We start from the raw sequence: 27,343 nt of genomic DNA on the forward strand, positions 1-27,343 counted from the left end.
TTAATTTGTTTATATTTTAATAATCGATACTTATATTGTATCTCTAACAGGTAATGGCGAATGATGATAATTGGGATGATGATGAGTTCATTACAGATGCATGCATTTTAGGTGTTGTGGTAGCCATTAGTGAACTGACATATGCCGCGCCACGTCAAAAGTGTTGGACTTCTCAATTGTCTGGTCATAAATGGATAACAGATTTACTTCGAGGTAATCAAATCAAACCGTTATCTATATTGAGGATGGAAAAATGTGTCTTTCTTGATTTGTGCAATGAATTGTCAACAAAGTATGGATTAGTGGCATCACGTAACGTTGGATTGAGAGAGATGGTTGCCATGTTCATATATATCATAGCACAAGGGGTTAGTACTAGGGCAGTGCAGGATCGCTTTCAACATTCCGGTGAGACAATTCATCGTCAATTTCACAAAGTGTTGGAAAGCATAATAAGAATGTCCAGGGATATTATAAGGCCTAGAGATCCCGAGTTTAGTGCCACTCCCCGGCAAATCACAGAAAATGACAAGTTTAATCCTTTTTTTAAGGATTGCATTGGGGCAATTGATGGTACACACATAGCTGCAGTGGTGCCTCCTGAAGAACGTATACCATATATTGGGAGGAAAGGAGTGACGACCCAGAATGTTATGGCGGTATGTGATTTCGACATGCTATTCACGTTTGTGTGTGGTGGATGGGAAGGGTCGGCGCATGATTCACGAATATTCAATAAAGTTTTATCATATGTACATAGCAATTTCCCTCACCCTCCCACAGGTAAACTTTATGCATTTGTTATTTTTATTAATATTTTTTTTTACCACTAACTATAAATTTGATTAATGTAGGGAAGTACTACTTAGTTGATGCCGGATATCCAAATCAGAGGGGATACCTTGCGCCATATAAAGGGCAGAGATACCACCTAGAGGTCTTTCGCAATGGCCCACAAGCATCAGGCCCCCGAGAAGCATTCAACCATGCGCATTCTTCCCTACGAAGTGTGATTGAGCGTACATTTGGTGTATTGTAGAAGAAATGGTTGATCCTAACTCGGATGCCGTCATATAAATTTGACACTCAGATAAAGATTGTTGTTGCATGCATGGCATTGCACAACTTTATTCGAATGAACGTAATTGAAGATGAAGATTTCCTCGCATATGGTAATGAATCGGTGGTCATTGCAAATGACGACGACTTTGGTACTCCGATGGAAAATGGGGATCCTTTACAGTTAAATGAAGATTTAGAGATGACCACTTTACGCGATATGATTGCAGCCGAGTTATATGATTTGTAGTGCAACATAAGCAAATTTGTATTTCATTTTTAAATAGATTATATATAAATTAGATCTAAAGAAACTCCCAATTTGATATTATTATTAAAAAAATAGCATCATAAAAAATATTACTTAACAGATATAATAGTAAAACATAAAAAATGATTTATTAGAATTTATAACATAAATAATTATTTATTACAACTTATATCAACTCACCTCACAACATTTTTGTTCATCCAAACACTAAACTGCACCTCACCTCACCTCACCACAGTTTTTTTATTGGCACGTCCAAACGTTTTTTCTCAACAGAACTCACCTCACAGCACCACAACTTTTTACTTGACAACACCTCACCTCACAGCACAAAAATACACCACACTCCCAAACGGACCCATAATAATCTATCCTTCTGTGAAAATGAATTCAGTGTAATGGTTGATTTATATCCTGCCTTATCCCTCATTTTCTAATTAGTAGTTGGTTGAACTCGTTTGTAAACAATAGTAGGTCGGTGCACCTCTACACCATGCACCAAAATATTTTTTAAAAGTTTGAACAAAAATGATAGGCGTTGGTTTTTTTGTCTTGAAGCATGAGATTAAAAAAAAAAAAAAAAAGAGGACTTCTTCCTTACGCTAGAAAGCCCTACAAGTGACAAAACAAAAGTATAAAACGTACCACCCAGAAGGATAGGATGATAAATCTTTTGTTATGTGGAAAAGGATTCTCTCAACTTTGAAGTCTGACAGAGGTCCTTATGAGCCACCCATGCATTAAATTAAATGGCTGAGAAGGATCATCTACAGTCTCAACTCTGAAGTGATTTCACGGGCGGTTAATAATCATGCACTTGCACGATGTTGTTTATAATCACCACCCACTGTATGTTGCTCTGTACAACCACAGAAAACATAACTAAGGTGAAAGGGGGTTTGGTTTCCTGACAAAGAAGAAGTTGTTTGAGACTGCAGACGAGATTTCCGGGACCCCACACTGTCTTTTTTGTTTTTGGAGTTTTAGTAGCACATTTTGATTACCCCAAAGGTTTGATTTCCTAATAATACTGTATTTCTTAAAGCGTAACATTAATGGCAACTAATTTCAGGTTTTTATTTGTCTCTAGTAATGATAACTCCAGTATCCAAAGCTTATCCACCAAAATTTGTTTTCGGGTATTGGTGAGTAGTACTTAGTAGTAATTACCAATACTAATTCCTTTTTTTAATATAATAAACAAACGGGAAGAAGTCTCCTAGTGTGTGAAAAACTCAGTCTCTTCATTGTGGATCTTAACTATTTAGTCTCTTTCTTCTGCGCCACTCTGCCTCCTCTGTCTGTATAGCCAGAGCTCTCTGACAGATAACTCCTACTCCCACATTTCTTCCTCTCTTTGCCTCTCTCCCCTCTTACTAATCTCTATCCCCAAAACCCTCCACTTTTTCCCGGTTCGTCTCTCCTCTCCGCAATCGCAATCTGATTTCTATTATGGATCATTACAAATCCCCATCTGCTTTTTCACTCTGCCTGCGTTGTCTCGCCAATTCCTTCTCCACAAAACACAAATTCAAAATGCATATGCATTCATGCTGCTACATGAGTATCATAAATAGAGCTATGCACATCACCTTGGTCCTGCACACCACCTTGGGTATATCTCTCACATCTCTCTTCTTACCTGTTTATTACTTCACATTTATCATCTAATATCCTAACACTAAAGAGCATTTTTGGTGTTTTTTTTTCTTCAGTTCTGATAGTTTGAATATGGCTGAGATAGAAGACGGGTCTCCTTCCAATGTCTCTATTCTTCTGTTAATCATTCATTTTTTATTTTTTATTTTTTGCAGCTTAAGAGTTTTAATATGGCTGGTTTTTTGTTTTGTTTCACAGTCTCATTCCCTGACTATTGATGAGCTCCTAGAAGATAACTATCCTTTCACTGCCTTTCGGAGAGGGGAGTTGATTAGTCAACTCATAAAAGGTTTACCACTGATTCTATTCTTATTTGAAACAGTTTGTGTGTGTGTTTTTTTTTTCCTTTCCTTTTGGTATATTTATCTATTATTTTGGTTTGTTGTTCTTGTAGCTCGATACAATCTGTTGAATCAAAAAAATGAACTATCTAATTTGAAGCAAAAACAAGCTGCAGTGGTTGGTGAAGCAGAGTCCATAATGGCTAGTTTGTCTAGTAGGATGAATTTCCTTGCGTTGGGTAATTCCTTCATGGTTATTGCGGCCAAATCGACCATTTCTTGTATTTCTTTGTTGTCATCCATCACAATTACTGTGATCCTCTTGGGTACCCTTGTGTTCCCGGTTTTTCTCACTTTCATACGCATGAGGGAGTTATATCTCGACTTCACTGAATTGGCAAGGGAGCAACTTAAGATGATTGAACTTCTGGAAAAGCCTTACAACCTGGTGGAGTTAATCTATTTATCTGGTTCTCCAGTTAGGTTATCCTTGTTGGTGGAGAGTCATTTTAATGAGGTGAATGGCATGATAAAGCGGGTAAAATCAATGAATGGGTCCTTATATAGGAGCCTTTACAATGGTTGTTTTCGATCTGTCTCTATATCCCTGATGGTATATGTTGGAACGGTATTTTGGATGGCCAACTGGGAATCTTGTGGTAAATTTCTCATTTAAAAACTACTTAAATTATTTTGTTTCTTTGATATTTATCATCATTCTTTTAACTCAACTGTGTTTCTATTTATTTCAGAAACGTCTACCCCACCTGCATCATCTCCTGGATTGGGTAGAATCAGGTCTGCTCTGGTATCATCGTACTGATGGAGTGATTGGCAAAGAATAAGATTCAAAGTGGAAGTTAACAACTTTGGATAAGTTTATCTTTAAATTTTTCTCTTGATATTTTAGAGTTTTAAGACTAGTATTTTGGGATCCCCAGTGTGGATGAGGGAGGTGTCTTCTGGTGTTCTTGACATTTTAGAGTTTAAAAACTATTATTTCAGTATTTTGGCCAACTTAGTGTGGATGAGGCAAGTGTCTATTGGAGTTTAATGCGAATATTTGGCCCACTTATGTATTAATTTGTCATTAATGTTTATTTCCACCTCCGTTACTTAAATGAATATGCGTAACCAATCTGTGGCATATGTTAAATTAAATTAGCATATGTTAACAGAAATCAATTTGAAGGAAAAAGCCACCGATTCTACACAATCGGCCACTTTTTTTTTAAAACTAGGTTTGGGAAAAAATGTGTTCCTCCTATTATTCAATCAACAAGGACAAGAATCTGGAGAACGACCTCTAACTTAGTTTGTAATGTATTTCACACCTAGACATTAAATTCAGGGTTCGATCTCTCTCCCCATCTAATGTATCAGAAAACACGAGCAAATCTCTGATTATAATGAATGAAAGTGAGTATGCGGCCAGTGACATAAGATTTGTTAATTCAAAACTCAATACATGTGGGCCGTGGATAGTAATGGGCTTCTGCTAGTTATTGCGTTTAGAGAATTCAGAATTTTTCTCCCAGCGTCATAACTTGGCTCATACAACATGAAAAAGAGAAAAAGATGACAGAAACTGCTAGTTATTGCGTTTAGAGAATTCAGAATTTTTCTCCCAGCGTCATAACTTGGCTCATACAACATGAAAAAGAGAAAAAGATGACAGAAACTTTGAATATTCCAAGATACTTTTTACCTTACTGGAATAGCTGGATTTCATGGACTTTGTTTAAATTTCTTTTTCTTCAGTTTCTCTGGAGTTTTTTCTTCTTCTTGTTTTTTTCTTTCTAAATGAGCATATTTAATTAATAAATAATGACACTATTACTACGAGTAGCAGCGTTAATATTATGTTACGTAAAGGACGCAACTTAGACCATTGTCATTTACCCCAACACTACACGCATTATACATATCTCAACCCCGCCTCTATATTCCACAATAACAATTCATTCCAATCCATCCAACCATAAAAATCCATGAAACACTTACTTAAAAAGGAAAATTCCAAACCGGTACCACTTCTGAAACTTTTGGACACTTAAGTCCAGTTCAAAAAATTGTATCCTTCTATTGTATCACTAGTATGTTAATTATTTTTTTACCATTGTCTTATTCTTCCCACAACAACTACACTTCTCTTCTTTCTTCTCTCTCCTTATTGTTGTCCATTGGTATCCAACCTAAACTGAAGCTCACGTCACCATGAACATACTCCGATCGACCTTTCACCACCACCAATGGCCGTCAATTTGATCAGAAAAACGATCGGAAAGTCGAGACCACCATAAGACAAAAACATTAGATCCGATCAATTTTGGCAACAATTTGCTACATCATCACTACCGTTAGACTCTCCTCACTGAGACGCACAATACCCAGTTAGGTACAACCCAAAACAACCATCGAATATGACCTTTTTATAACAGTGACATTGGTCTGCCAATGTTACTATTTGGAAAAAAATTCAGATCCAATTGATTTCTGCTACGGTTCGTCATACCACCATCACAGTTGGACTCTCTTCATTGAAGCACACAATGCCCAGCCATATAAGGTCCAAAATGGGCACTAGATATGTATGTTCTAAAATAGTAACATTGGTCGACTAACGTTACTATTTTAAAACAGTAACATTGGTCGGCTAATGTTATTGTTTTGAAAAAACTTCAGATTCGGCCGATTTCGATGACAATTCGCAACACCACCATCACCATTGGATTCTCCTCATAACCACATCCCCGTAGTGGCAGTCTTATAGTCCTACAACTGCGTGTTGGCAACCCTCCGGTATTCGCACCTCATCCTAGAATATCATCAAGCCGAGACTCTTCGCCAACCTCATCAAGAATGTCGTGGCGAGTGACCATCCAATTACGGGCAATCACTGCAGTTGTATCATTAATGGCGTTACCCTCCGGTCCTCCAAACAGTATAGGATAATGCACACCTTATGATTTGTTCTTCCCATTAAACCCAGATATAAGATCTCTAGTCCCTGGATTGCGTATCCTCATATATAGTTCATGACTCCATAGGCTTTAACTTAACTTTGCAATCAATCAATCAATGTCTTTTATTGAAGTGGGAAACACCTATATAGCTATTACATTGGTTTACAATCAATGATCTACGTAATTACAATCTCTATCAAAGTCACTATCAAAGTCAACAATTGAGGCATCAATTATGAACTTAGACAAATCAATATTGATTGCCGAATCTTCAATTAAGGAAAGTCTTCAATCAATATTGAGTTTGTCAATAAAGTCTTCAATCAATAAAGTAAATCTTGGGTAAATCTTTGACTCTATTCAACACTCCCCCTCAAGGTGGTGCATAGACATCGTACATGCCCAGCTTGACAAGTGAATCAACAAACACTGAATTTGACACTCCCTTGGTTAACACATCAGCCAACTGATCTTCGGTCTTCATATACGGAACTTCAATTATTTTTTCTTCTAGCTTTTCATACACGAAATTCCTATCAATTTCCACATGTTTAGTCCGATCATGTTGCACTGGGTTCTCAGCAATTTTAATTGCTGACTGATTATCACAATACAATTTCATTGGTCTTTTAATGGACAAACTCAGCTCCCCCATAAGCCGTTTGAGCCATAACAACTCACAAATACCTTTCACCATTGCTCTGTATTCGGCTTCTGCACTAGACAATGAGACAACTTTTTGCTTTTTACTTCTCCAAGTAACCAGATTTCCTCCAACAAAAGTTAAATACCCACTGGTTGATCTTCTTCGGTCTCCTTTACCTGCCCAATCTGAGTCGGTATAGCCCCATACGTCTGCATGCCCATTCTTAGAAAAGAGTAAGCCTTTTCCCGGTGCAGATTTTAAATATCTCAGAATTCTAATAACTGCATCCATATGTTGTTTACCAGGATTGTGCATAAATCTACTCACAACACTGACCGCATATGCAATATCTGGCCTCGTATGAGACAAATAGATTAAACGTCCAACTAACCTTTGATATCGTAATTTGTCTATTGAAGTTTGATTCGAAGACTCTTCCAATCCATGATTTTGTTCCATAGGAGATCCAATTGGCTGACATCCAAGCATACCAGTTTCTGTTAATAACAAGCACATACTTTCGTTGGGACAAAAATATGCCTTGCTCAGAACGAACAACTTCAATGCCCAAAAAATATTTTAATCCTCCCAAATCCTTCATATCAAATTCAGTTGACAAATAGTCTCTCAGTTTACGCATTTCTTCAGAATCATTGCCTGTCACTACCATGTCGTCAACATAAATAATGAGAGCCGTTAATTTATCACCAACTCTTTTCAAAAATAAAGTGTGATCTGCATTACTTTGCTTATAGCCGAATCTTCTCATAGCAAGTCGGAATCGACCAAACCAAGCTCGAGGAGATTGTTTCAACCCGTATAAGGCTTTCTTCAGTTTACACACGACACTTTGATCACCTGGAGCTTCATATCCTGGGGGCAGAGACATATAAACTTCTTCATGTAGCTCACCATGTAAAAAAGCATTTTTTACATCATATTGTTGTAGAGGCCAATCAAAATTTGCAGCTAGGGATATTAGGACTCGAACCGTATTAATTTTTGCAACAGGAGCAAACGTTTCCTGATAATCAACCCCATACGTCTGGGTGAATCCTTTAGCCACAAGCCTAGCTTTATACCTATCAACCGAACCATCAGGCTTGCACTTGACAGTGTACACCCACCTACAACCAACAGCTTTTTTTCCTTTCGGCAACTCCACCAATTCCCAAGTTTGATTTTTCTCAAGTGCTGTCATCTCCTCAGTCATTGCAGTTGCCCATTTTGGATCCAACAACGCCTCTTGCACTTTAGTAGGAATATCTATGACAGTCATATTACTGACAAAGCTTCGGCATTCCTTTGACAGTCGGTGAGTGGATGCATACTGAGCAATAGGATATTTCACTTTTCGCACAACCTCTGGTGAAAATCTATCTGGTGGAACACCACGAGTACTTCTTGGTGGGAGTACGTATCTGTCAGTTTCAATCGAGACACAAGTATTATCACAAATATTGTTAGTATTAACATCAGACTCAATGCTTACCTCAGGAGGATCTGTACGAGGAGTATCGGGAGTGGGTACTAGCGAAGATGAGAGAGAGGGAGCTTCAGCAACAGTATCGGCAACACACAGTGGATCAGGAAACAACTCCATCCAATTTGGAGCTTCAACAACAGTATCACCACTCGGGCCCGGAAGCGTGGAATTGGGTGAAGAAAAAAACATTTCATGTTCAGAAAAGGTGACATCCATAGTAACATAGAACTTACTTGTAGGAGGATGAAAACAACGGTAACCCTTTTGTGAAGGATGATAACCGACAAATACACACTTGAGGGCACAAGGATCAAGTTTCGTGCGGAGATGTTTCTGTAAATGTACAAACACAACACAACCAAACACCCGAGGAGGAAGTGTGAGGTGCGATGGCAGTGTTACATAGGATGCCAATTTATCAAGTGGTGTCTGAAATTGTAGAACACGAGTGGGTACCCTATTCAAAAGATATACAGCTGTGGTAACAGCTTCTTCCCAAAAACGTGGTGCCATGTGGGCTCCAATAAGGGCAGCACGTGTAATCTCCAAAATTTGTCTGTTTCGGCGCTCAGCAACACCATTCTGTTGTGGTGTATAAGGACAAGTGGTTTCATGCAAAATTCCATGAGTCTGAAAATAAGCTTGTAACTCCTGATTTACAAATTGACCACCATTATCAGATCGAAGAACTTGTAAATTAGCAGAGAATTGTGTTTTGATCATGGTATGAAACGTGCGGAAGCAAGCAGCCACATCACTCTTATGACGCATAAGGTAAAGCCAAGTCATACGAGTGCAATCATCAATAAATAATACAAACCATCTAAAGCCAGTAGAAGTAGTAACAGGGGCAGGTCCCCAAACATCCGAATGAACCAACGCAAAAGGCACAACTCTTTTATTGGAACTATCAGAATAAGTAGCACGATGACTCTTGGCCAAAACACATGTATCACACTGAAAATTAGAAGGTTCACATGTAGAAAATAAAGTAGGAAATAAATATTTCAAGTAACCAAAGGAGACATGACCCAAACGATAATGCCATAACCGAATCTGATCTTCTGATGCCCTAGATGACCCTTTTGTTGATAGAGATCGTCCCATACTAACATCTTCCACATAATATAATCCCTCTCTCTTAGTACCACGCCCAATTATCTCCCCGCTGCAGAGATCCTGAAGGAAACAAAAAGTAGGATATATTAATACTAAACAATTTAGTTGTGTAGTAACTTGTGGCACAGATAAAAGATTATTGGAAAGAGCAGGAATCAATAAAGTGTGCTCCAAGGATAATGAAAGAGTTAAGTTAACCCTTCCAGCGCCCGTAACCGGATATGAAACACCATTGACATTGGTGACAGTAGAGCAATTTGGCAAACAAGCATCATGTAATAAGGACGCATCAAAGGTCATATGATTAGTCGCACCAGAGTCAAGAATCCAACCGGGATCTTTTTCAGAATTTGTTGCAAGAAGGGCTAGACCAACACTACCTGACTGTTGGAGAAGAGTAGGATCTACCACAGAGTGAGTGATATCAACTGGAGTAGTGGAAGCCATGGTATCCATTGAAGAAGGAGTCGGTGCCATTGGGACTATAGGTGAGGTGCATAGCGCAACTTTACCACCTTTTCGAGCTTGTAATCGCTCTTTGTGAGCCTGCCACCACTCGGGATATCCATGCTTTTTGAAGCAAGTATCTACAATATGTTTGGTGCTGCCGCAATGAGTACATTTACCACCAGTAGGTACTGAAAGTGACAAAGAACTTGTTGGAGTTCCATATTTTCGAACTGCCATAGCCATCTGAGGAACTTCTGAAGACATCATTGTATTCCGGCGAAGTTCTTCACGTCTCACAGTTGAGAAAGCATTATCAGGTCCAGGTAGAGGATTAGTACGAAGAATATCTCCCCGAACAGAATCATATATATCATCAAGCCCAGCCAAAAAAGAATAGACTCGATCTTCATCAATTTCAGCCATTCGAGTCTTAATCACATCTGGCTGAGTAAAGGTAATTGGACGACGATGATCAAGCTCCTGCCAAATAACCTTAAGATCGGAATAGTATGCAGCCACAGGTCGCCCTGCCTGCTTAGTTGCCATAGCTTTTCGAGACAGATCATACAAAATAGATTTATCAGCACCCTCAAAATATGTTTGAGACACAGCATCCCAAACATCATTCGCAGTGGGTAAACGAATAAAAAGATTCATTATATCGGCCTCCATAGAGCCAATAAGCCAGCCTTTTACAGTAGCATCCTCCATCATCCACTTGTTATATGTAGAGTCACTAACAGTAGGTTTCGAGGTCGTACCTTTGAGATATTCCATCTTTCCTCGTCCAGCAACGAACATAATAACCACCTGAGACCAAAGAGTGAAATTTGAGCCATTCAGTTTGATCCCATAAGGAATAGAGGTTGGTTCTTGAGTTGGCGTCACCACAGGTGGAACTATAAGAGCACCGGATTCAGCCATGAGTTATTTGTAATTTCTGGATGTGATTCTGGTTCAATGGTGCAATCGGCACCTGTTATGGACGAAGCAATCGGCTTCTGTCGGATGGTTGGAGCAGTCGGCCCCTAGTAGCTACGGTGATGGAGAGGTAGTATGTTAAGAGAACCTGCTCCGATACCAACTTAACTTTGCAATCAATCAATCAATGTCTTTTATTGAAGTGGGAAACACCTATATAGCTATTACATTGGTTTACAATCAATGATCTACGTAATTACAATCTCTATCAAAGTCACTATCAAAGTCAACAATTGAGGCATCAATTATGAACTTAGACAAATCAATATTGATTGTCGAATCTTCAATTAAGGAAAGTCTTCAATCAATATTGAGTTTGTCAATAAAGTCTTCAATCAATAAAGTAAATCTTGGGTAAATCTTTGACTCTATTCAACACTTTAAACCCATCCCCTCGATGTACTCCAAACCCTATCTCTTGTCAATGCTTTTGTTAGTGCATCCGAAAGATTGTCACACAATTTCACACAATCCACATTAATAACACAATTGTACTTGTAAGATCTTACAGTATTGTGTTTTCTCCTGATAGGTTTGGACTTCCCTTTGTAACAACGATTCTTTATTATCCATTTGGCTACAGTGCTATCACAATGGATAAGGACCGGTGGAACCAGGTTGTCCCACATAAAAATTTCTCACTAACAGAGCTTAAAGTTATATGTTCAACTTCCATAGTAGAGTTGGCTAAAATGGTTTGTTTTTATATTTTTAGCACACAGCACCACCATCTAAAGTAAAAAATATAACCAGTGATAGAGAGAGAGTCACCAAATAAGGTATTCAAATTAGTATCAAAAAACCTTCAAAGCACAACATAATATTTTTTATATAACAAGCCATAATTTTTAGTACCATATAATATTTTATAACACGCATACGTGAAATATGTTCTTGAGGCTGTTCGATTTGCGATTTCATTGGGACTCTTGCTTGGGCCGTTTCCAAAATTATCCTTGTCAAAGAGATATAAAGACACTCTTTAAATATAATAAGCATTATATGCATCTCATTTTTAATTAAGTACACCCCAAACTTAATATCCATCGGTTGAAAATATAACATTACCGACTAGACCCCTTTTTTGTGTTTTTGTAAAAAAAACTTAATGTACACCTCTCTTATTCATCCTCTCTAGGGTTTCTTCAAAGAAACCAAAGCCCAACTCAATCTCTTTTCTCTTCGCCTTCTCTGCCCTTCCACTTCCGGTCCCAGATATTCAAACCTTCATATCAGCCCCACCTGCGACGACACCTCAACAACAACCCAAACACAAAAGATATTTGTCTTCAAATTCAGCTTCAAGACTGGAAAAAAAAAATGGTTTGAGTTGAGTTCTTCTGGATTTCACATTTGAGTGATGAAACAAAATGGCAAATAGGGTAGACAAGAGAGAGAAGGAGAGGAGTTGTTTTGTTCCTGGATATATATTGCTCGCCACTTCCATTTCATGACATCGACGCTCTCTCCACTCAAATCGAATCCCCTGCAGTTCTCTTGCCATTTTCGTATGTTGCACTTCTACCACTTGGGAATGGAGCACCAGATGTGTTTGCAAGTATTGTTGCATTTGTGGGGACGGACACCGGTGATATGGGTCTTCATGTTCACACTTCTTGTTGTTGATGATTTTGGTTGTTTATAAGGTAAGGGTTGTCATTGTTGTTCATGTTCACACTCAGTTCCTTTGCTGCATTTGAGAGGACGAACACAGGTGATGTGTTTTCATGTTCACGATATGGTGGTGGCGACGGCTTTGCCCCGGATCTCTCATGAAGAAGAAGAATGAGAGAAGGAGTTAGGGTTGAAACTGAGAATTGATAGGGATAGTGAGTTGTCTTAAGATTGAGCATTTTGATGAAAATTTTAGGGAACACTTAATAAAACGTGGGGGTTCATATAATGCTAAATATAGTGTCCCATCGTTTGGCCTATTGGGCTTGCTATCTACTGGACGTTACGAAATGGCATAGTCGTAGGCCTTTACCACGGCATGGTTGACGATTTACACACATTCTATTGTGTGATTAGAAGCCCAAAATCCGAGTGAAGCGTACTCGAAGAAAACAATAGTGCGTCTGCCAGAGCCCGGAAGTCGAACCCGGGTCTGTTAAAGTGAGAATGGCATTTTTTTTAAAATGTTTTTGGGCTTGCTCCGGCCCAAAAAGGCTTCATGGGTTTGTTTAAACTTTTGACCTCTCTCTATGACTCTATTGGTGGATGACTAGCAATATTGACTCTTTAAGTTTTTAACTTTCCTTTCCTTGTGAGCATTGAATTGCCATTATTATTATATTGACTGCTCATCTGAATCCTTGTACTTTGTATGACACGTTTGCCCTTCTTTCCATGAAATTGGAACCCTAATGAGGGCTGTTCTGTTCCGTACATAGCGAGAGTCCTAAGACCATCGACGCCGTGTTCCCATCGTCCCTTCTCTTGACTTGAACGGGAAGCGAAGGCAGACCTAACCTGGACTGCTAACGGCGTCTTCTGACAAGACAAAGGTGAGAGCACTTCTTCTTTTAGGGTTCAGGATTCCTTTCACCACTCCACTTTGTATGATTCAGATCTGTTATATATTGTTATTATATGGCTATTATCTCTTGTCTGTATAAATGCAGAGTAATCACAACGTACAATGCCTTTTGGTAAGAAGAAAAGCTCTTGGGATCAAGAGGTACCATTCTTAAAAGAAGATAAAGTGCCCTTCTACACTAATATATGCGCAGCTGCGGAGATTCGCTACAGAAAAAAACCAGGGGATACCAAAGTTAGTTCTTTTTTATGTTGTTTCGATATATATGTTTTTTCTTTCTTTCTTTTGCTTTTTTAAGATCTCTCTATCCCTGGGGACTGAAGTTTCTCTTATGTTGTTTAAAAACCCAACATTGACAAGAAGTCATTTGTTCTCTCTCTAATTGACGAAATTATCCAAAGCATGACCCATTTGTTCCAATGGTTGCTTTTTATTTTACAGAATTTGTCAAGATGGGGAGAGGCTCTGATGGGGTTGGCTGTGCTAATGGATACCGTAGAACCACAACAGCAGTACCTTCGAGGTATTCTCCAGCCGGATTTTATACTGAATTTTTTTTTTTCTTGGTTAAAAGCTAATTTTTATTTTCTGAATTTCTGCATAGATGCAATTAAAAAGTTAAAGGAGGCATTATCAATTAATGAGAAAGTGACTGACACTCATTATTTGCTGGGACTTGCTTACCCCACAAGTATGGAATTTTAACTAAAGAGTATGATAAGGCCCTTCCACGCTATCAATCTGCTTATTACTCTTTCACCAAGGCTCACAATCAGGTATATATAGTACATTTGATACTTATTTATAATATATCGCATATGTTTTTTTTTTTTTTTTTTAATATATGATTGAATGTTATTTTTGTTCCATTGTAGGATCCTGAGAATGAAGTTTATTCTGAGTGGATTAAGATGTGTCACCAGGTGTGTTGTTATTCTTCTTTGATGGGTTTTTGTTGTTGACAATTTATTGTGTAGTTTATTCATTTTTGTTATTTCACTCTAATGGTTTTTTTTCCTATCCAAAAGTGTCAAAACTCACACGAGTCATGGCATGATATACGCTTAAGAATTATGACAAAGAGACCACTTATTTCATCAAGTGACGAGGTTAGCTTTTTACATATGTTTGAGCATGCAAATTCAATTTCACGTATTTTAATTGTTGTACCACTTTTCAACTCATTTGTTCTTATTTTTTCATTGCGATTTGCCAATCCAACCCAGGAAGCAAAGGGAATATTGAAAGAGCTGGGCATCTTTGGTGGGATGGCGATTGCAGTCGCTGTTGGCATTCTTGCCATGGGATTTGGGCGCCTGTTGCGGCTTCTTTAATTGGGCGCTTAACTTTATTAGTTAATGTGTGTTAAAGCTTAAAACTATATATGCCTCTCTGAGTTGGAGTATTTTTATCTTTGTCTGTTTAAATGTTGCTTATTATTTAAGAATTTAAGACGAACATTTTCGGGCACTCTGTGTGAAGGAGGACGCATATTTATCTTGTTGGGATTTGATATGATCACTTATTGTGTGCATGTGGTGTGCTTAATTATATCCTGTCTCCCCTGAAAGGACGCCATTATACAAGGCCTAACAAAGAAGAAATTAAGAGATTAAATAATCTAGTCGGCCTAATCTCCACACTATACCGGCTAGAGGGAAACGGTTGGGACAAAAATGTTTTCCATAATTTTTAATCTATTATTCAATCAACAAGATTAGGTGATTAGCACAACCAGGTGAGGGGGCAAGTACCAAGGTCAAGGTATTCATCAATCTTTCAAAACATCATTCGTTGTCCCATTATCTTCCAAAATTTTGTCCAATAACAGTTTGAGAGAGTTCAATGTGCCAAAAAACCGTGTCTCAAATAGACAAAAAGCAATAGAAGATTCCTTAAAAAAAAAAAAAAAAGGCACTAGAAGTCAGTAGTGAGAAACAGTCTAGAATGTACCAAACGAAAGAAAGGAAGAGACCATGTTTTTTTATTATATGGAAAAAAGGGAGATTTTGAACTCTGAAGTTCGTGAGACAGCCTCGTGAGTCGTGACCAGCAACGCATTAAATGGCTGAGAAGGATATCGAAGAGCCTCGAGTGATCCAATGGAGAAGACAATAGGCTGTCTAATAAGCAGGCGGTCGTGATTCATCCTGTCCATGTCCTTTTACAACTGAAAGGAGGCCAGATGTTCGTACATGCATTAATTCAGCAGCTAGCCAGTCCCATTTCAAAATGGTCTTCTAATTTCTCAGCCTTATGGTAAAGGATGGAGGAGAGCAGGGATTGGCTAATACAGCACTCGTAGAAATTCCAATCACTGACTAAATCAATGTTAAGGTTACTTCTTACTAGAGCATATAAGACTGAAATAGTGAAGTGGAAAATACACATCTTTTCTTACTTCTATTCACATGGTAACCGTATATATATCTGTACAAGGTCAATCCTGATTAGGGTGATGATGATTGTTGTCAATCCTTGAGTTTAAGAGAGAATCATGTGACAGAATAACAAGATGATTACAATTGATTTAGTGATAAACATGTTAACTTAAGATTTATCTCTATCACAGCATACCTAGTCATTTAGACTTGAGTGGCGGGTGTAGGAAAATTGTTTGGAGGCAAATCTCTAGATGATTAGGGATTTATAAATTTTTATTATAATGGTAAGTAGGGGCCATCATTTGGCCCGTAGGCCTAGGTCCGAGCCCGACTCCGATCAAAGCCCGGCCCGAAATTACATCGGGTCTGGACAACCAGACCCTATGCCTTAGATGGGCCTAGACTCCATTTTCAGGGCCGGGCCTGACCCGAAACCTCAGATCAATTTTAGGCTGGCTCGAACCCCGTCCGAGCCTCATACATTATTTATATATATATGTATATGTGCATACAGTGCATGTGCATAGTCTGTGTATATAAATATACATAATACATATACATATATATAATACATACATACATAATAGTTAAAAGTCGAGCCCGGCCCGACCCTTAGGGGGCCGGGCCCACCTGATGCCGACTCCTAACGATAACCAGCGTTCGACAATGGTTTCAGTAATTATGTATATATATTATATATTATATAATCTTTATCAAGTAAGTAAGAATTTATCGGAGTCTATGTAAGTGCTTCTATTTTTAAACTACTAAACACCAATATATGTTAAACTAAAATTGATTAAACAATTCTAAACTTTTTGGGTAGGTACGTCGGAGTAGGGACTCTAACTTAAGTACCACCCAATTTAAATATGTCTTAATCATATCGACTGAGTGATTGTAGGCTAAACAACAATAAACCCCAAATACCTACACTCTAAATCATAAACCATCAAATTTAAACCTCAAATCTCAAAACATCAAATCGTAAATATTTTTTTATGAGTCCCTAAACTCTCTCTCATATTTTGTTTGGTTAGCTGTATACCCTAACCCTTAGCTCTATATCAACTTTAATCTCAATCATTTGGTCATATTTAGGGGATTAAAATAGGTACTTCCATAAACCCCCAACAACAACGTCCTTACATGATAATTTCTATAAATATCGATGGCCAATGATTTACTTAGTTGGGGTGAAAGATTCAAAAGCCGAGATTTTAATATGGTCACTGTTCACGGTTTAATCCAATGGGACAATTAAATTAATTGGCTTGTGAGCTTATACGCTCCTCTGCTGCAAACCCATCAAAAGGAAACTATAAAAGTGGGCCAAAATGTTGTCCAATTACACTTTGAAAGATTCTAATATTCCCAAAAACCGCGTCCGTAAAAGGTAATGAAAAATTTTATTTATACACCAAACAACACTATCTTCACACCACTTTTTAATTTTTTATAATTTACACAAATAATATTGTATACAATGACATATTAACCCTTAAATTAAAATTCAAAATAAACAATTTTTACATATTTAATTAGAGACTATTAAGTTTACACCGCAAACCTCCAAAAAGAAAAGAAAAAAGAAGGTCCAACTATTATTTGTATAATTTTCTTAATAAATTGAGGGTCAAGCCCTAATACAAACGTCTTATTTTTCGGAAATGATCAAATTAGCCATATATACATATAGATATAAGTATAAATTGGCTTGGTCCAAAGAATGTTTAGGGTGAAATTGACGATAGGTCAGGTTAAGTGGAGTTTAGGTTTGTATTTAACATCAAACGTCTATTAAAATAATGTGTTTTCTTAATGATTCTGTAAAAAAAATTCATTGTCCCAAAATTACAAAAAAATATGTTGTTGTATTTACAAAAATAGATGTCTATTTAACATTCCCTATTAATTGTATATTTTGGGTATTGCTTATTAATTTCATGGAGATACGCACTAGAGGTGTCAAACGAGTCGTTAGCCCATAACGACTTATACCGTCGGCTCATACCATTTGGGTTCGGGCTAACACGGTATGTTGCTCGGCACGATCAGTTGCCAGAATGGCCTTGGAAAATTCCAATTTTTAAAATGATAGGTGTATAAAGACTTCTTACAAGTGATAAAAGAACAAAATTCTAAAAAGCCCTAGAAAGACACAAGTGACAAAACAAGAACATAAAACGTACCACCCCGCCCCGAAGGATATGCAAAAGGATTCTGACAGATATCCTTAGTAGCCACCCATGCATTAAATGACTGAGAAGGATCATCTACAGTCTCAAGTGATCCCACGATCCACAGGCAACAATCACGCAGTCGTTTTAGGTCAGACCAACATTCGATGCGCATGCGACATGGTTTTCTCTCTGCTAAAAACATGTACGAAGTATTGGTGTTCAAAATGGTCATTTAATTTTTTTAGCCAGATCTTTTTGTGGCGTTTGCTCTTGCGAAAGTGCCCTTTTTGATAAAACATACATATCTGGTATTTCCCATGCTAGTTAGTAGTCAAGTGACAAAAAAAAAAAAGTTCATGATGGGACAACAACATATGTTTATAAAAAATTTATATCCCAGTTTTTAATTTGGATTGGATTTTAGATGTATTTAATCGATTAAGTCCAAATTGATTTAAATCTGAACAAGTAAATCGAACAATAACTTAATACAGATTAGGATCGGGAAAAGTAAATTAGACACGATTTTTATTTTTGGACTCTGATCCGATTTTAAATCAAACAAAAAAGACCTAGATTTCGAACATGTCACTTATGTCGAAACTTAATTTATTTTGGATCAAACAAATTCGATCGACCAGAATTTTGGTACCCCTTATGCTAGTGAGTAGTGACAACAATTAATCAGCATTTTAAAAAAAAACTTCTAAGATAATCCTATTAAGTCTCCTAAAGATATATACATATTGAAAATTTCAAAGCCGTTAGACACACGCATATATATATATTCCGAGTTCTCTTCATCTATTTATTTTGATTTGACCTATCATGGAACATCCATCTCATCATTTTGACAATAACTTGTGTAAATTATCTTTCGAGCTTTGCTTTTTGACTTTTGTTTTTCGAAAGAGAAGACTTTCCATTAAAAAAAACAACCACATAGAACAGAACAATTAAGGTGAAAGTGGGTCTGGTTTCCTGACAAAAAAAAAAGGTTTGTTTTTAGACTGCAGACAGAGATGTCTGGGACCCCGTGCTCTTTGTGTTTTTTTTTTTTTTGGATTTATTAGTAGCAACATTTTGATTACACCAAAGGTTGAATTAGTTTCCTAATAATATTTCTTAAAATCTAAAAATTTAATGTCAAGTAATTTCAGGTTGTTATTTTGTCTCTAGTTAATGATAATGATCACTCCAGTCTGCGAGTTCCAAAGCCTCATTCACTTTAATTACTAATTGGTTCATTTGGATCTAGACTATTTTATTGAAAAAAGAAAAAATCCAACTTAAGAATTAAGATCGGTAAAAGTATTTAGTCTCTTTCTTCCTTCTGCCTCTCCTCTGTCTGCATAGCCGCAGCTCTCTGACAGATTAACTCCTACTCCCACATTTCCTCCTCTCTATGCCTCTCTCCCCTCTCACTCTCTATTATCCCTAAATACCTCCTTACAAATCTCTCCACCTTTTCCTGGTTTGTCACTCCTCTTTACAAAACCCGTCAACATCGGATTTCTATTATCATCGATGCAAATCTCCCCTCCACTTTTTCACTCCCACTGGTTTGTCTCATCAATGTTTCTCCCCGAAAACAAATATCCAAAATGCGTTCATACTTCAGCAGTATTATATGTAGAGGTATCATGCATCTCTCTTCTTCTACCTGTTCATTCCTTCACATTTAGCATTCTGGCAGTTCAAAATTTGGAAGATGGCTGAGATAGAAGAGATAGAAAACGGAGCTCCTCGTCCCAATGTCTCTCTTATTCCTCTTCTTGTTCATTATTTTAGTTTCATTCTCTCACGTAGAAATATCCTAACACTAGAATATTCTGGGTTTTTTTGTTTTGTTTTGTTTTGTTTTGCAGATTATTCTGGATGTTGATGAAATACATTCTGAATCTCTTAATGAAGTTCAAATCAATTTGTTACATAAAAAAGTTGAACTCTCTAACTTGAAGCAAAAGCAAGCTGGAGTGGTTAATGAAGCAGAATCTACAATGGCAAGTCTTACCAGCAGTATGAACTTCTTTGCTTTTAGTAATTCATTCCTGGCTATGGTGGTCAAATCCACTGTTTCTTGCATTTCTTTGACGTCTGCTCTCATAGTTGCTGGGTTCCTCTTGTGTACACTTGTATACCCTGTTTGTCTTGCCTTCATCCGCATGAAGGCTGTGTTTCTAGACTTCACTGAATTGACAAGGGAGCAAAGTAATCTGATTAATTTTCTTGGAAAGCCTCCAACCGTTGCAGACTTGATGGATGTATCTAGTTCTCCAATTACCTCATCATCTGTGTCGGAGAGTTACATGAATGAGGTTGCCCGTATGATTAAGCGAGTCAAATCAATGAATGGGTCTTTGTATGGGAATGTTTACTATGGATGTCTTTGTTCTGTTTCTGTCTCCCTGATGGTATATGTTGGAACAATGTTCTGGATTGCTAATTGGGAAACATGTGGTAAGATTATCATTTGATCCTAGTTAAATTGAGTATTTTGTTTCTTAAATATTTATCGTTCTTTAACAACAGTGAAACTATTTATTTTCAGAGACATCTACAGCTCCTGCATCATCTCCTGGATTGGATAAAATCAAGTCTCTTCTGCTACCGTTACTGATGGAGGGATTGGCATAGAAGATACAAAGAGGAAGTTGACAACTCTGGATTACTTTTTTATCTTTAAAATTTTCTCGCTATATTTTAGGGTTTTGAGACTAGTATTTTGGGATACTCATGATGAAGGTGTCGTCTTTTGGGGTCTTTGATATGAATGCTTATTATGTATTTAGAGTTTTAAGACTATACTCATCATGAAGGAGGTGTCTTTTGGGGTTTTTGATATGAATGCTTAATATGTATTTAGAGTTTTAAGACTAGTATTTTGGGATACTCAGTGTGGCTGAGGGAGTTGTCTTTTGGGGTTTTTGATGTGAATGTTTAATACTTCGTATTTATCTGACATGAATGTTATGCTTAATTAATATGTGGTTTTATTTAGAATATCCAATGTATGCGCCATCTGTCGTGACGAGAAAAAAGATGACAGAATTCTCTCTAATAATTAAAACAAAACAGAGTTGATCATTTGAATAAATACCTTTCTAAATTTGAATAACTGCCCGATGTCTCACCGATTATAAATTATTAAAAAAAAATCAATAAATTTTGTGTTAAAGAACAAATCGATATCCTTAGACCAATTGAATAAATTCATCATATGTATTTTAGGATCACCTACTTTCAATAATAAACATGGTTAACTCCCTTTTTGTGATATTGGGTTCAACATTTTAAGTGAATATTTTAGTAAGTCGTTGATCTTGTCAATCGGCTGAGTTATGAATATATGTGTCTAACACATTCAATTTCAATGAGAAAACATGTTTTTCATCGGTATTTCAAAAAAATGAAAATAAAAAACATCTTTGAATAATATATGATGTGTTTGTTTTTGAAAGACCCATGGTTTTCATGAGGAAAAAAAAAAACCTTAGATGGTGGTTGGGCCCAACTCACTTGAAAGGGCTCCATTTACGGACTCACTCTTTAAAGAAATTTTAATCACACCCTAATTGCATCTATTGATGGATGGGTTTAGGAAAGATGCAGAGACCCAACAATTGTCGATTGGGGCTTTTTTACGGTTAGCTCTAGCGCAAAGCAACCAAAACTAGAACTTTGGGCACCAAACCGCTGACTCAGGGCCCAAAAAGGCACCATATTATTTAAAAAAAAGTATATATTATTAGTTTACAAAAACTACAATTGGTCTAGCGGTTCCATTATCATTTCATCTCTACACACCAGATTTTGAGTCTGCTTACACACCAACCAATTAATTTTTTTTTTAATACTTTTTAAAGCCTTTTTTAGGCTAGCATATGTTCCCCAAAAGGGGAACACCATCCAATTAAGATGAACATTATTTGCACCCCATTTTTTACTAAATACACCCCATTAACCCTTTAAAAACACACTAGAGTAGGGTGTATTTAGTAAAAAAAATATGGTGCAAATAATGTTCATCCCAATTAATTACACACATAATGTTTAATTCTCAATCAAGAGAGGAAATCAAAATAAGATTTAAAATCTCTTAACGAATATAATTATTATATTTAATTAATTGCACACAAAGGGTTTATTTCCCAATCAAGTGAGGAAATCAAAATAAGATTTAAAATATCTTTAAAAATAATTGCACACAAAGGGTTTAGTTCCCAATCAAGAGAGGAAATCAAAATCATATTTAAAATCTATTCAAAAAAGTAACTATTATATTTAATTAATTGCACACAAAGGGTTTATTTCCCAATCAAGTGAGAAAATCAAAATAAGATTTAAAATATCTTTAAAAATAATTGCACACAAAGGGTTTAGTTCCCAATCAAGAGATCTAATCAAAATCAAATTTAAAATCTCCTCAAAAAATAATAATTGGATTTAATTAATTACACAGAAAGGGTTTAGTCCCCCCGTATTTCAAATCCTCTCTACATCTATGGACACCAAGGTTAATGGCATCATTTTTTTTCAATAGAGTGCCACTTACCATGCCGCTTTGGGTACAAAAGATGGTAGCGCCGGCCCTGTCGATAACCCTGGGCGTTTTTCCTCCATTGTTTGCCAGATTCTAACAAGACAAGAGGGAGCCCACATATTTATGTGAGATGGAGAAAGAGGAATAAAGAGGAAAAAGGAGGAGTTCTTGTGGATCTTGGAGTTCAGGACAAACAATCAGGGACGGATCCACCCACGGCCAACGGTGGCGCCACAAACAATTTCGGGGGTGTTGCCCCACGCACTAAGTTTTCCCCCTTATGTCCAATGTTGAGCCCACCTCTGCCGCCCGGGGCATCGCTGTGCCGCACGACTCCACCAAAGGGCCATCAAAAGCGAGCGGAATTGTCATCAAAAGCAACCAAAAGGCATTGCTATGCATGGCTGTTTAGGGCAGGTTCTCCTAATGATGAATGAGTACTACTATTAGAAGTGTAGTTTTGGTATGGAACTATCATTTAATAAATTAGTTTTATGTGATACTCAGATGCGAATATGTGAGTTACTTCTCTTACCTTGGTACTTCAGTTGATCTTCCCACACCACCTGAATACCTGTTTGCAGCTATATATAATATATGGAACTGAACTGTACTGAATTCAACCTCCGATAAACTCTATAGGCCACAGTGAACTAGATTTGGAAGTGTCATCCATGCTAATCTTGTTCATTGAATAATACAATCGAAATTCAGGAACACAGTTTTGTAGCGTCTCTCTCTGGCTGGTATACTGTTGAGATTAGACCGACTAGACATAGTTGCTTCCTTTCAGGGGAGATAGCACATGCACAAATATGTGAGATCAAAATCCCAACAAAGATAAAGAGAACACCTCCTCCTCCACACTTAGTGCCCGAAAATATTGTCTTAAATACATTGAAACACTCGGATAAAGATAAAATACTCCAATGCAAACATGCATAGTTTTCAGCTGTTAACAATATTAATTTACTAATGTTCAATTTCTTAAGTGCGCGGTTAAAGAAGCTGCAACAGGCTCCCAAATCCAACAGCAAGAATGCCAACAGCGACAGCAATAATAGTCATCCCACCAAACTTGACCATCATTTCCATTCCATCTGCTTCCTGGGTTGGATTCACAGATGTCAATGGAAAAAGAACAAATGAGTTGAAAAATGGTACAACCAATGTGAAATTGAATTTGCATGCTCAAACATACATAAAAAGTTGTTATACGTTACAATAACAGAAGAATTAGCATGGTCCTACTCCTAGCTAGTTTATTTTAGCTACAACTGAAGTTACTGAACTAAAGTTACCAGCACATGCAACAACATTGCAACAGAACTACAAGAGTTTCAAGAAGTCCATAAGCTAACCTCATCAATAAGTGGTCTCTTTGTGATAATTCTTAACCGTATATCATGCCATCCCTTGTGTGAGATTCGACACTTCCAGATAGGAAAAAAAACATTGAATTAATAACAAGAACAAACTACCCATTAAATTGCCAACAACAGAAACCTATCAACGAAAAATAATAACACACCGGTTGAGACATGTTCATCCACTCAGAATAAACTTCATTTTTAGGATCCTACAACAGAACAAAAATAATATTCAATCATAATATGAAAGAAAACAAAACCATATGCGATATAACATAAGTATCAAATGCATTATATATACCTGATTATGAGCCTTTCTGAATGAGTAATAAGCAGATTGATAGTATGGTTGGGCCTTATCATAATCTTTAGTTAAGATTCCATACTTGTGATAGGCGTTCCCAAGCAAAAAATGGGTTTCGGTCATTTTGTCATTAATTGATAAGGCCTCCTCCAACTTTTTAATTGAATCTATGCAGCAATGATCAGGAAAAAAAGAATTAGCAAGGAAAAAAAAAAAAACATTCCTCATCAAATCCGGTTGGAGAATACCTCGAAGCATCTCTTTTTGTGATTCTACGTTATCCTTGATTACAGCCAACCCTATCAGAGCCTCTCCCCATCTTGACAAATTCTGTAAAATGAAAAGCCCATCGGAACAAATGGGTCATGCTTTGGAAGAATTTGTATAAATTAGAGAGTTAATACCAACCAGAAAGCTAAATGGGTTCTTTGCAATGTCGGATTTTTAAATAACATAGAAAAGAAGTAAAGGAAAAACATATATATCGAGAGACATAAAAAGGAACTAACTTTCGCGTCCAGAGGTTTTCTGCTGTAACGCGTTTCGGCGGTTGCGCATACATCTGAGTAAAAAGGTATTTTGTCTTCTTTTGAGAAAGGTCGATTACGAGAGTTTTTTTCCCTCCCAAACGGCATTTTAATTACTCTGCATGTGTACAGAGAAGAGATTATAGCCATATAATAACAATAACAGATCTGATTCATACAAAGTGGTGAAAGAAAACCCAAATCCTAAGAGAACAAGTGTTCTCACCTTTGTTAGCAGTCCAGGTTAGGTCTGCCTTTCCTTTCCGTTCAAGTCAAGAGAAGTGACAATGGAACACGGCGTCGATGATCTTAGGACACTCGACGCTATCTATGTACGGAACATAAAAGCCCTCTCAATACCTTTCAAGAGATCTTGAGAAAAACCGCTGGATGCACTAGGGTTTCAAGGGGATGTAAAGAAGGGTAAACGGGTCACACATGTGAAGAGGTACACGGATTCAGATGACCCGCCGATTAATAATTATGGCAATTCAAAGCTCACAAGGAAAGGAAACTCCTTTTCTTTTTAAGTCAAAATTGCTAGTCATCGACCGACCAAGAGAGATCAAAAGTTTAACCAAGCCCATGAAGCCATTTTGGGCCATAAAAAGAATGCCATGTCCACGTTAATCGATCGATGGGCCCCTTTCGGTCCCATCCTCAACCCACTCATTTAACGTCCGTCTGAATTTCGGAACGTATTACTGAATACTGACTATTGGATTTTTTTAAAAAAATTTATAACCGATTGTTGGGTTTATCATTACTTAGTCTCCATACAGAGTATAACTGATTGAATATATGCTAGAGTATACACTGTTGATTTATGCTTGAGTATATAAACTATGAAATAAATTATGTAGGTGTTTGATGAAATTGAATGTTACATAGAGTATAAATTCTCAATCCACCAATACGAACATTAAGGCATTAAGGATTATAACCGCATTGGGAGTTTTGATTCCACAATCTCTTGGTATTAATAATCATGTATGTATTTATTATTTATAAATATTTGACTATGGATAATGGTTGGAACCTCCAAAAAGTGACCCCCATTTAATGTGGAGTGTTGAGGCGTGAAATGGGTCTTACATGTGTGTTTTTAATCGATTACTATTTTAATGTCATATAGATTTGGGAGACTTTTGAGGTCAAATTTTGGGGGTCTCTAACATTATCCTTTGACTATATACTAATGACAAATAATGAATAAACAATAAAATAACAATGTATCATGTTTTGCAGATATATGTTCCATTGTTAGAGTGTTCATATCAGATTATCTAAACACGATTCTTCCCGTAAAGTCGGAAACGAATATGGAGAAACTAGTCAAAAAAACATCTCTGTATAAGATTACGTATAGGTTCCATATTTTAGAGAACATGAACAATGATTATCCACATCTAGAGAACCACTATTCACTTCCCTAAATATAAAATAATTTTTTTTGTTACTTTTTCACTCTCCTCTCTCCTTCCATTTTTAATATTTTACGTACTTCAAATTAATTTATATTAATAGAATAATAAAAGAAAGAGAAATAAATATTTTTTTCATGAAGTTGAGAATATGATAAATAATATGATGTTGTGTTGGTTGGATAAAAAATCTATAAAATAAGAAACAATGACAATTTTTATATATTTTAGAGAATATGTTAAAATAATCAACTGCAGATGCTCTTACATATCTTCCTCATCCATTCACTTTTTTTTTTATGGAACAAACCTCATCCACTAACTCATAATCATTGTCTCTCTCTTGAACTCCAAGACCCGACTATATGAGTCTAGGGGCGGATCCAGCATTGAACATAAATGGGTGAAACTTAGTGCAGGGGTCCGGGGCTGTATGGGCCCAAAATCATCCACATCTACATCACAAGGCCTACGAGCGTCCCAACCGACAATAATAGACCAACGAGAGTCTTAGTCGACCAAGCTCATGACCCAATATTAGACAAACAAATGTTAGACCCACGAGAGTCTTAGCCAAGCTTCGCAAAGACCCATGAGAGTCTTGAGCACAGCCCGAAATGTCCACGCGAGCCTGGGCAATCTATCTACGAAGCCCATGAGAGCTTTAATCTACAATGGGGCCCACTGAAGCTCGATCAACCAAAGAGGCCCACCGAAGCCCAGTCGACATATTGGCTCACGGAAGCCTGGTCGACCAAAGAGGCCCACTGAAGCCCGATCGATATATTGGTCCACCGAAGCCCAGTCGACCAATAGACCCACTGAAGTATAGTCATATGACCTTACAAAATGATTCATCTATTCTACAAAAGCTCAAGGCCCATGCTACCAATGAGCTCCTATCGAAGTCCTTTGGCCCAATCAAAGCCCAAGGCCTATCTGTACTATCGACACGTGGCAGTCACACGACCAAAGCACTATAAATATGGTAAGACCCCTCCTCATTGGCACCCTGAAGCACTTGAGGGATATCTTACTCTCCCTGTCTCTCTAAAGCCTTCACTTCTAGTAATTTTATTTTTCTAAAAATATATGTATTATTACAATTATTTTTCTAAAATATATGGATCCGCCCCCACCAAACGGCCCCC

At 37.2% G+C, this 27,343-nt stretch overlaps 4 protein-coding genes and 1 long non-coding RNA gene across 7 annotated transcripts; 4 read left to right on the plus strand and 1 right to left on the minus strand.

Moving 5' to 3' along the window:
• Positions 1-53: 53 nt before the first annotated feature.
• LOC120000575 lies at positions 54-1,309 on the plus strand. Its single transcript, XM_038848708.1, has 3 exons — positions 54-783; positions 855-937; positions 1,040-1,309. Exons 1-3 carry the CDS (start codon positions 54-56, stop codon positions 1,307-1,309), a joined length of 1,083 nt encoding a protein of 360 aa, XP_038704636.1.
• A 1,380-nt stretch (positions 1,310-2,689) lies between these two features.
• LOC119999245 lies at positions 2,690-4,277 on the plus strand. Of its 2 annotated transcripts, XM_038846717.1 has the most exons (5): positions 2,690-2,945; positions 3,046-3,094; positions 3,188-3,278; positions 3,384-3,929; positions 4,023-4,277. In XM_038846717.1, the coding sequence occupies exons 2-5, from the start codon at positions 3,062-3,064 to the stop codon at positions 4,091-4,093; spliced, it is 741 nt and encodes a 246-aa protein (XP_038702645.1). In that variant the 5' UTR covers positions 2,690-2,945; positions 3,046-3,061; the 3' UTR covers positions 4,094-4,277. The 2 variants fall into 2 exon arrangements, with proteins under 2 accessions (XP_038702645.1, XP_038702644.1); XM_038846716.1 differs by having other exon boundaries at positions 3,046-3,278.
• Positions 4,278-13,225: 8,948 nt separating this feature from the next.
• On the plus strand, positions 13,226-14,965 carry LOC120001098. The gene is made up of 7 exons (XR_005468730.1): positions 13,226-13,425; positions 13,543-13,691; positions 13,899-13,980; positions 14,062-14,233; positions 14,333-14,380; positions 14,486-14,566; positions 14,684-14,965. It is a non-coding gene; the product is annotated as an uncharacterized LOC120001098 (long non-coding RNA).
• Positions 14,966-19,352: 4,387 nt separating this feature from the next.
• Positions 19,353-21,004, plus strand: LOC120000989. Of its 2 annotated transcripts, none has more exons than XM_038849189.1 (3): positions 19,353-19,662; positions 19,893-20,484; positions 20,576-21,004. In XM_038849189.1, the coding sequence occupies exons 1-3, from the start codon at positions 19,552-19,554 to the stop codon at positions 20,659-20,661; spliced, it is 789 nt and encodes a 262-aa protein (XP_038705117.1). In that variant the 5' UTR covers positions 19,353-19,551; the 3' UTR covers positions 20,662-21,004. The 2 variants fall into 2 exon arrangements, with proteins under 2 accessions (XP_038705117.1, XP_038705118.1); XM_038849190.1 differs by having other exon boundaries at positions 19,354-19,780.
• A 2,381-nt stretch (positions 21,005-23,385) lies between these two features.
• LOC120000835 (mitochondrial import receptor subunit TOM20-1-like) lies at positions 23,386-25,265 on the minus strand. Its single transcript, XM_038848992.1, has 7 exons — positions 24,995-25,265; positions 24,751-24,886; positions 24,490-24,571; positions 24,239-24,408; positions 24,099-24,146; positions 23,929-24,000; positions 23,386-23,674 (listed from the first exon to the last, which is right to left on the minus strand). The coding sequence occupies exons 2-7, from the start codon at positions 24,874-24,876 to the stop codon at positions 23,567-23,569; spliced, it is 606 nt and encodes a 201-aa protein (XP_038704920.1). The 5' UTR covers positions 24,877-24,886; positions 24,995-25,265; the 3' UTR covers positions 23,386-23,566.
• Between the last annotated feature and the right edge of the window lie 2,078 nt (positions 25,266-27,343).

Source organism: Tripterygium wilfordii, chromosome 6, assembly GCF_013401445.1.
Source record: "Tripterygium wilfordii isolate XIE 37 chromosome 6, ASM1340144v1, whole genome shotgun sequence".
In the NCBI taxonomy this organism is placed as follows: domain Eukaryota; kingdom Viridiplantae; phylum Streptophyta; class Magnoliopsida; order Celastrales; family Celastraceae; genus Tripterygium; species Tripterygium wilfordii.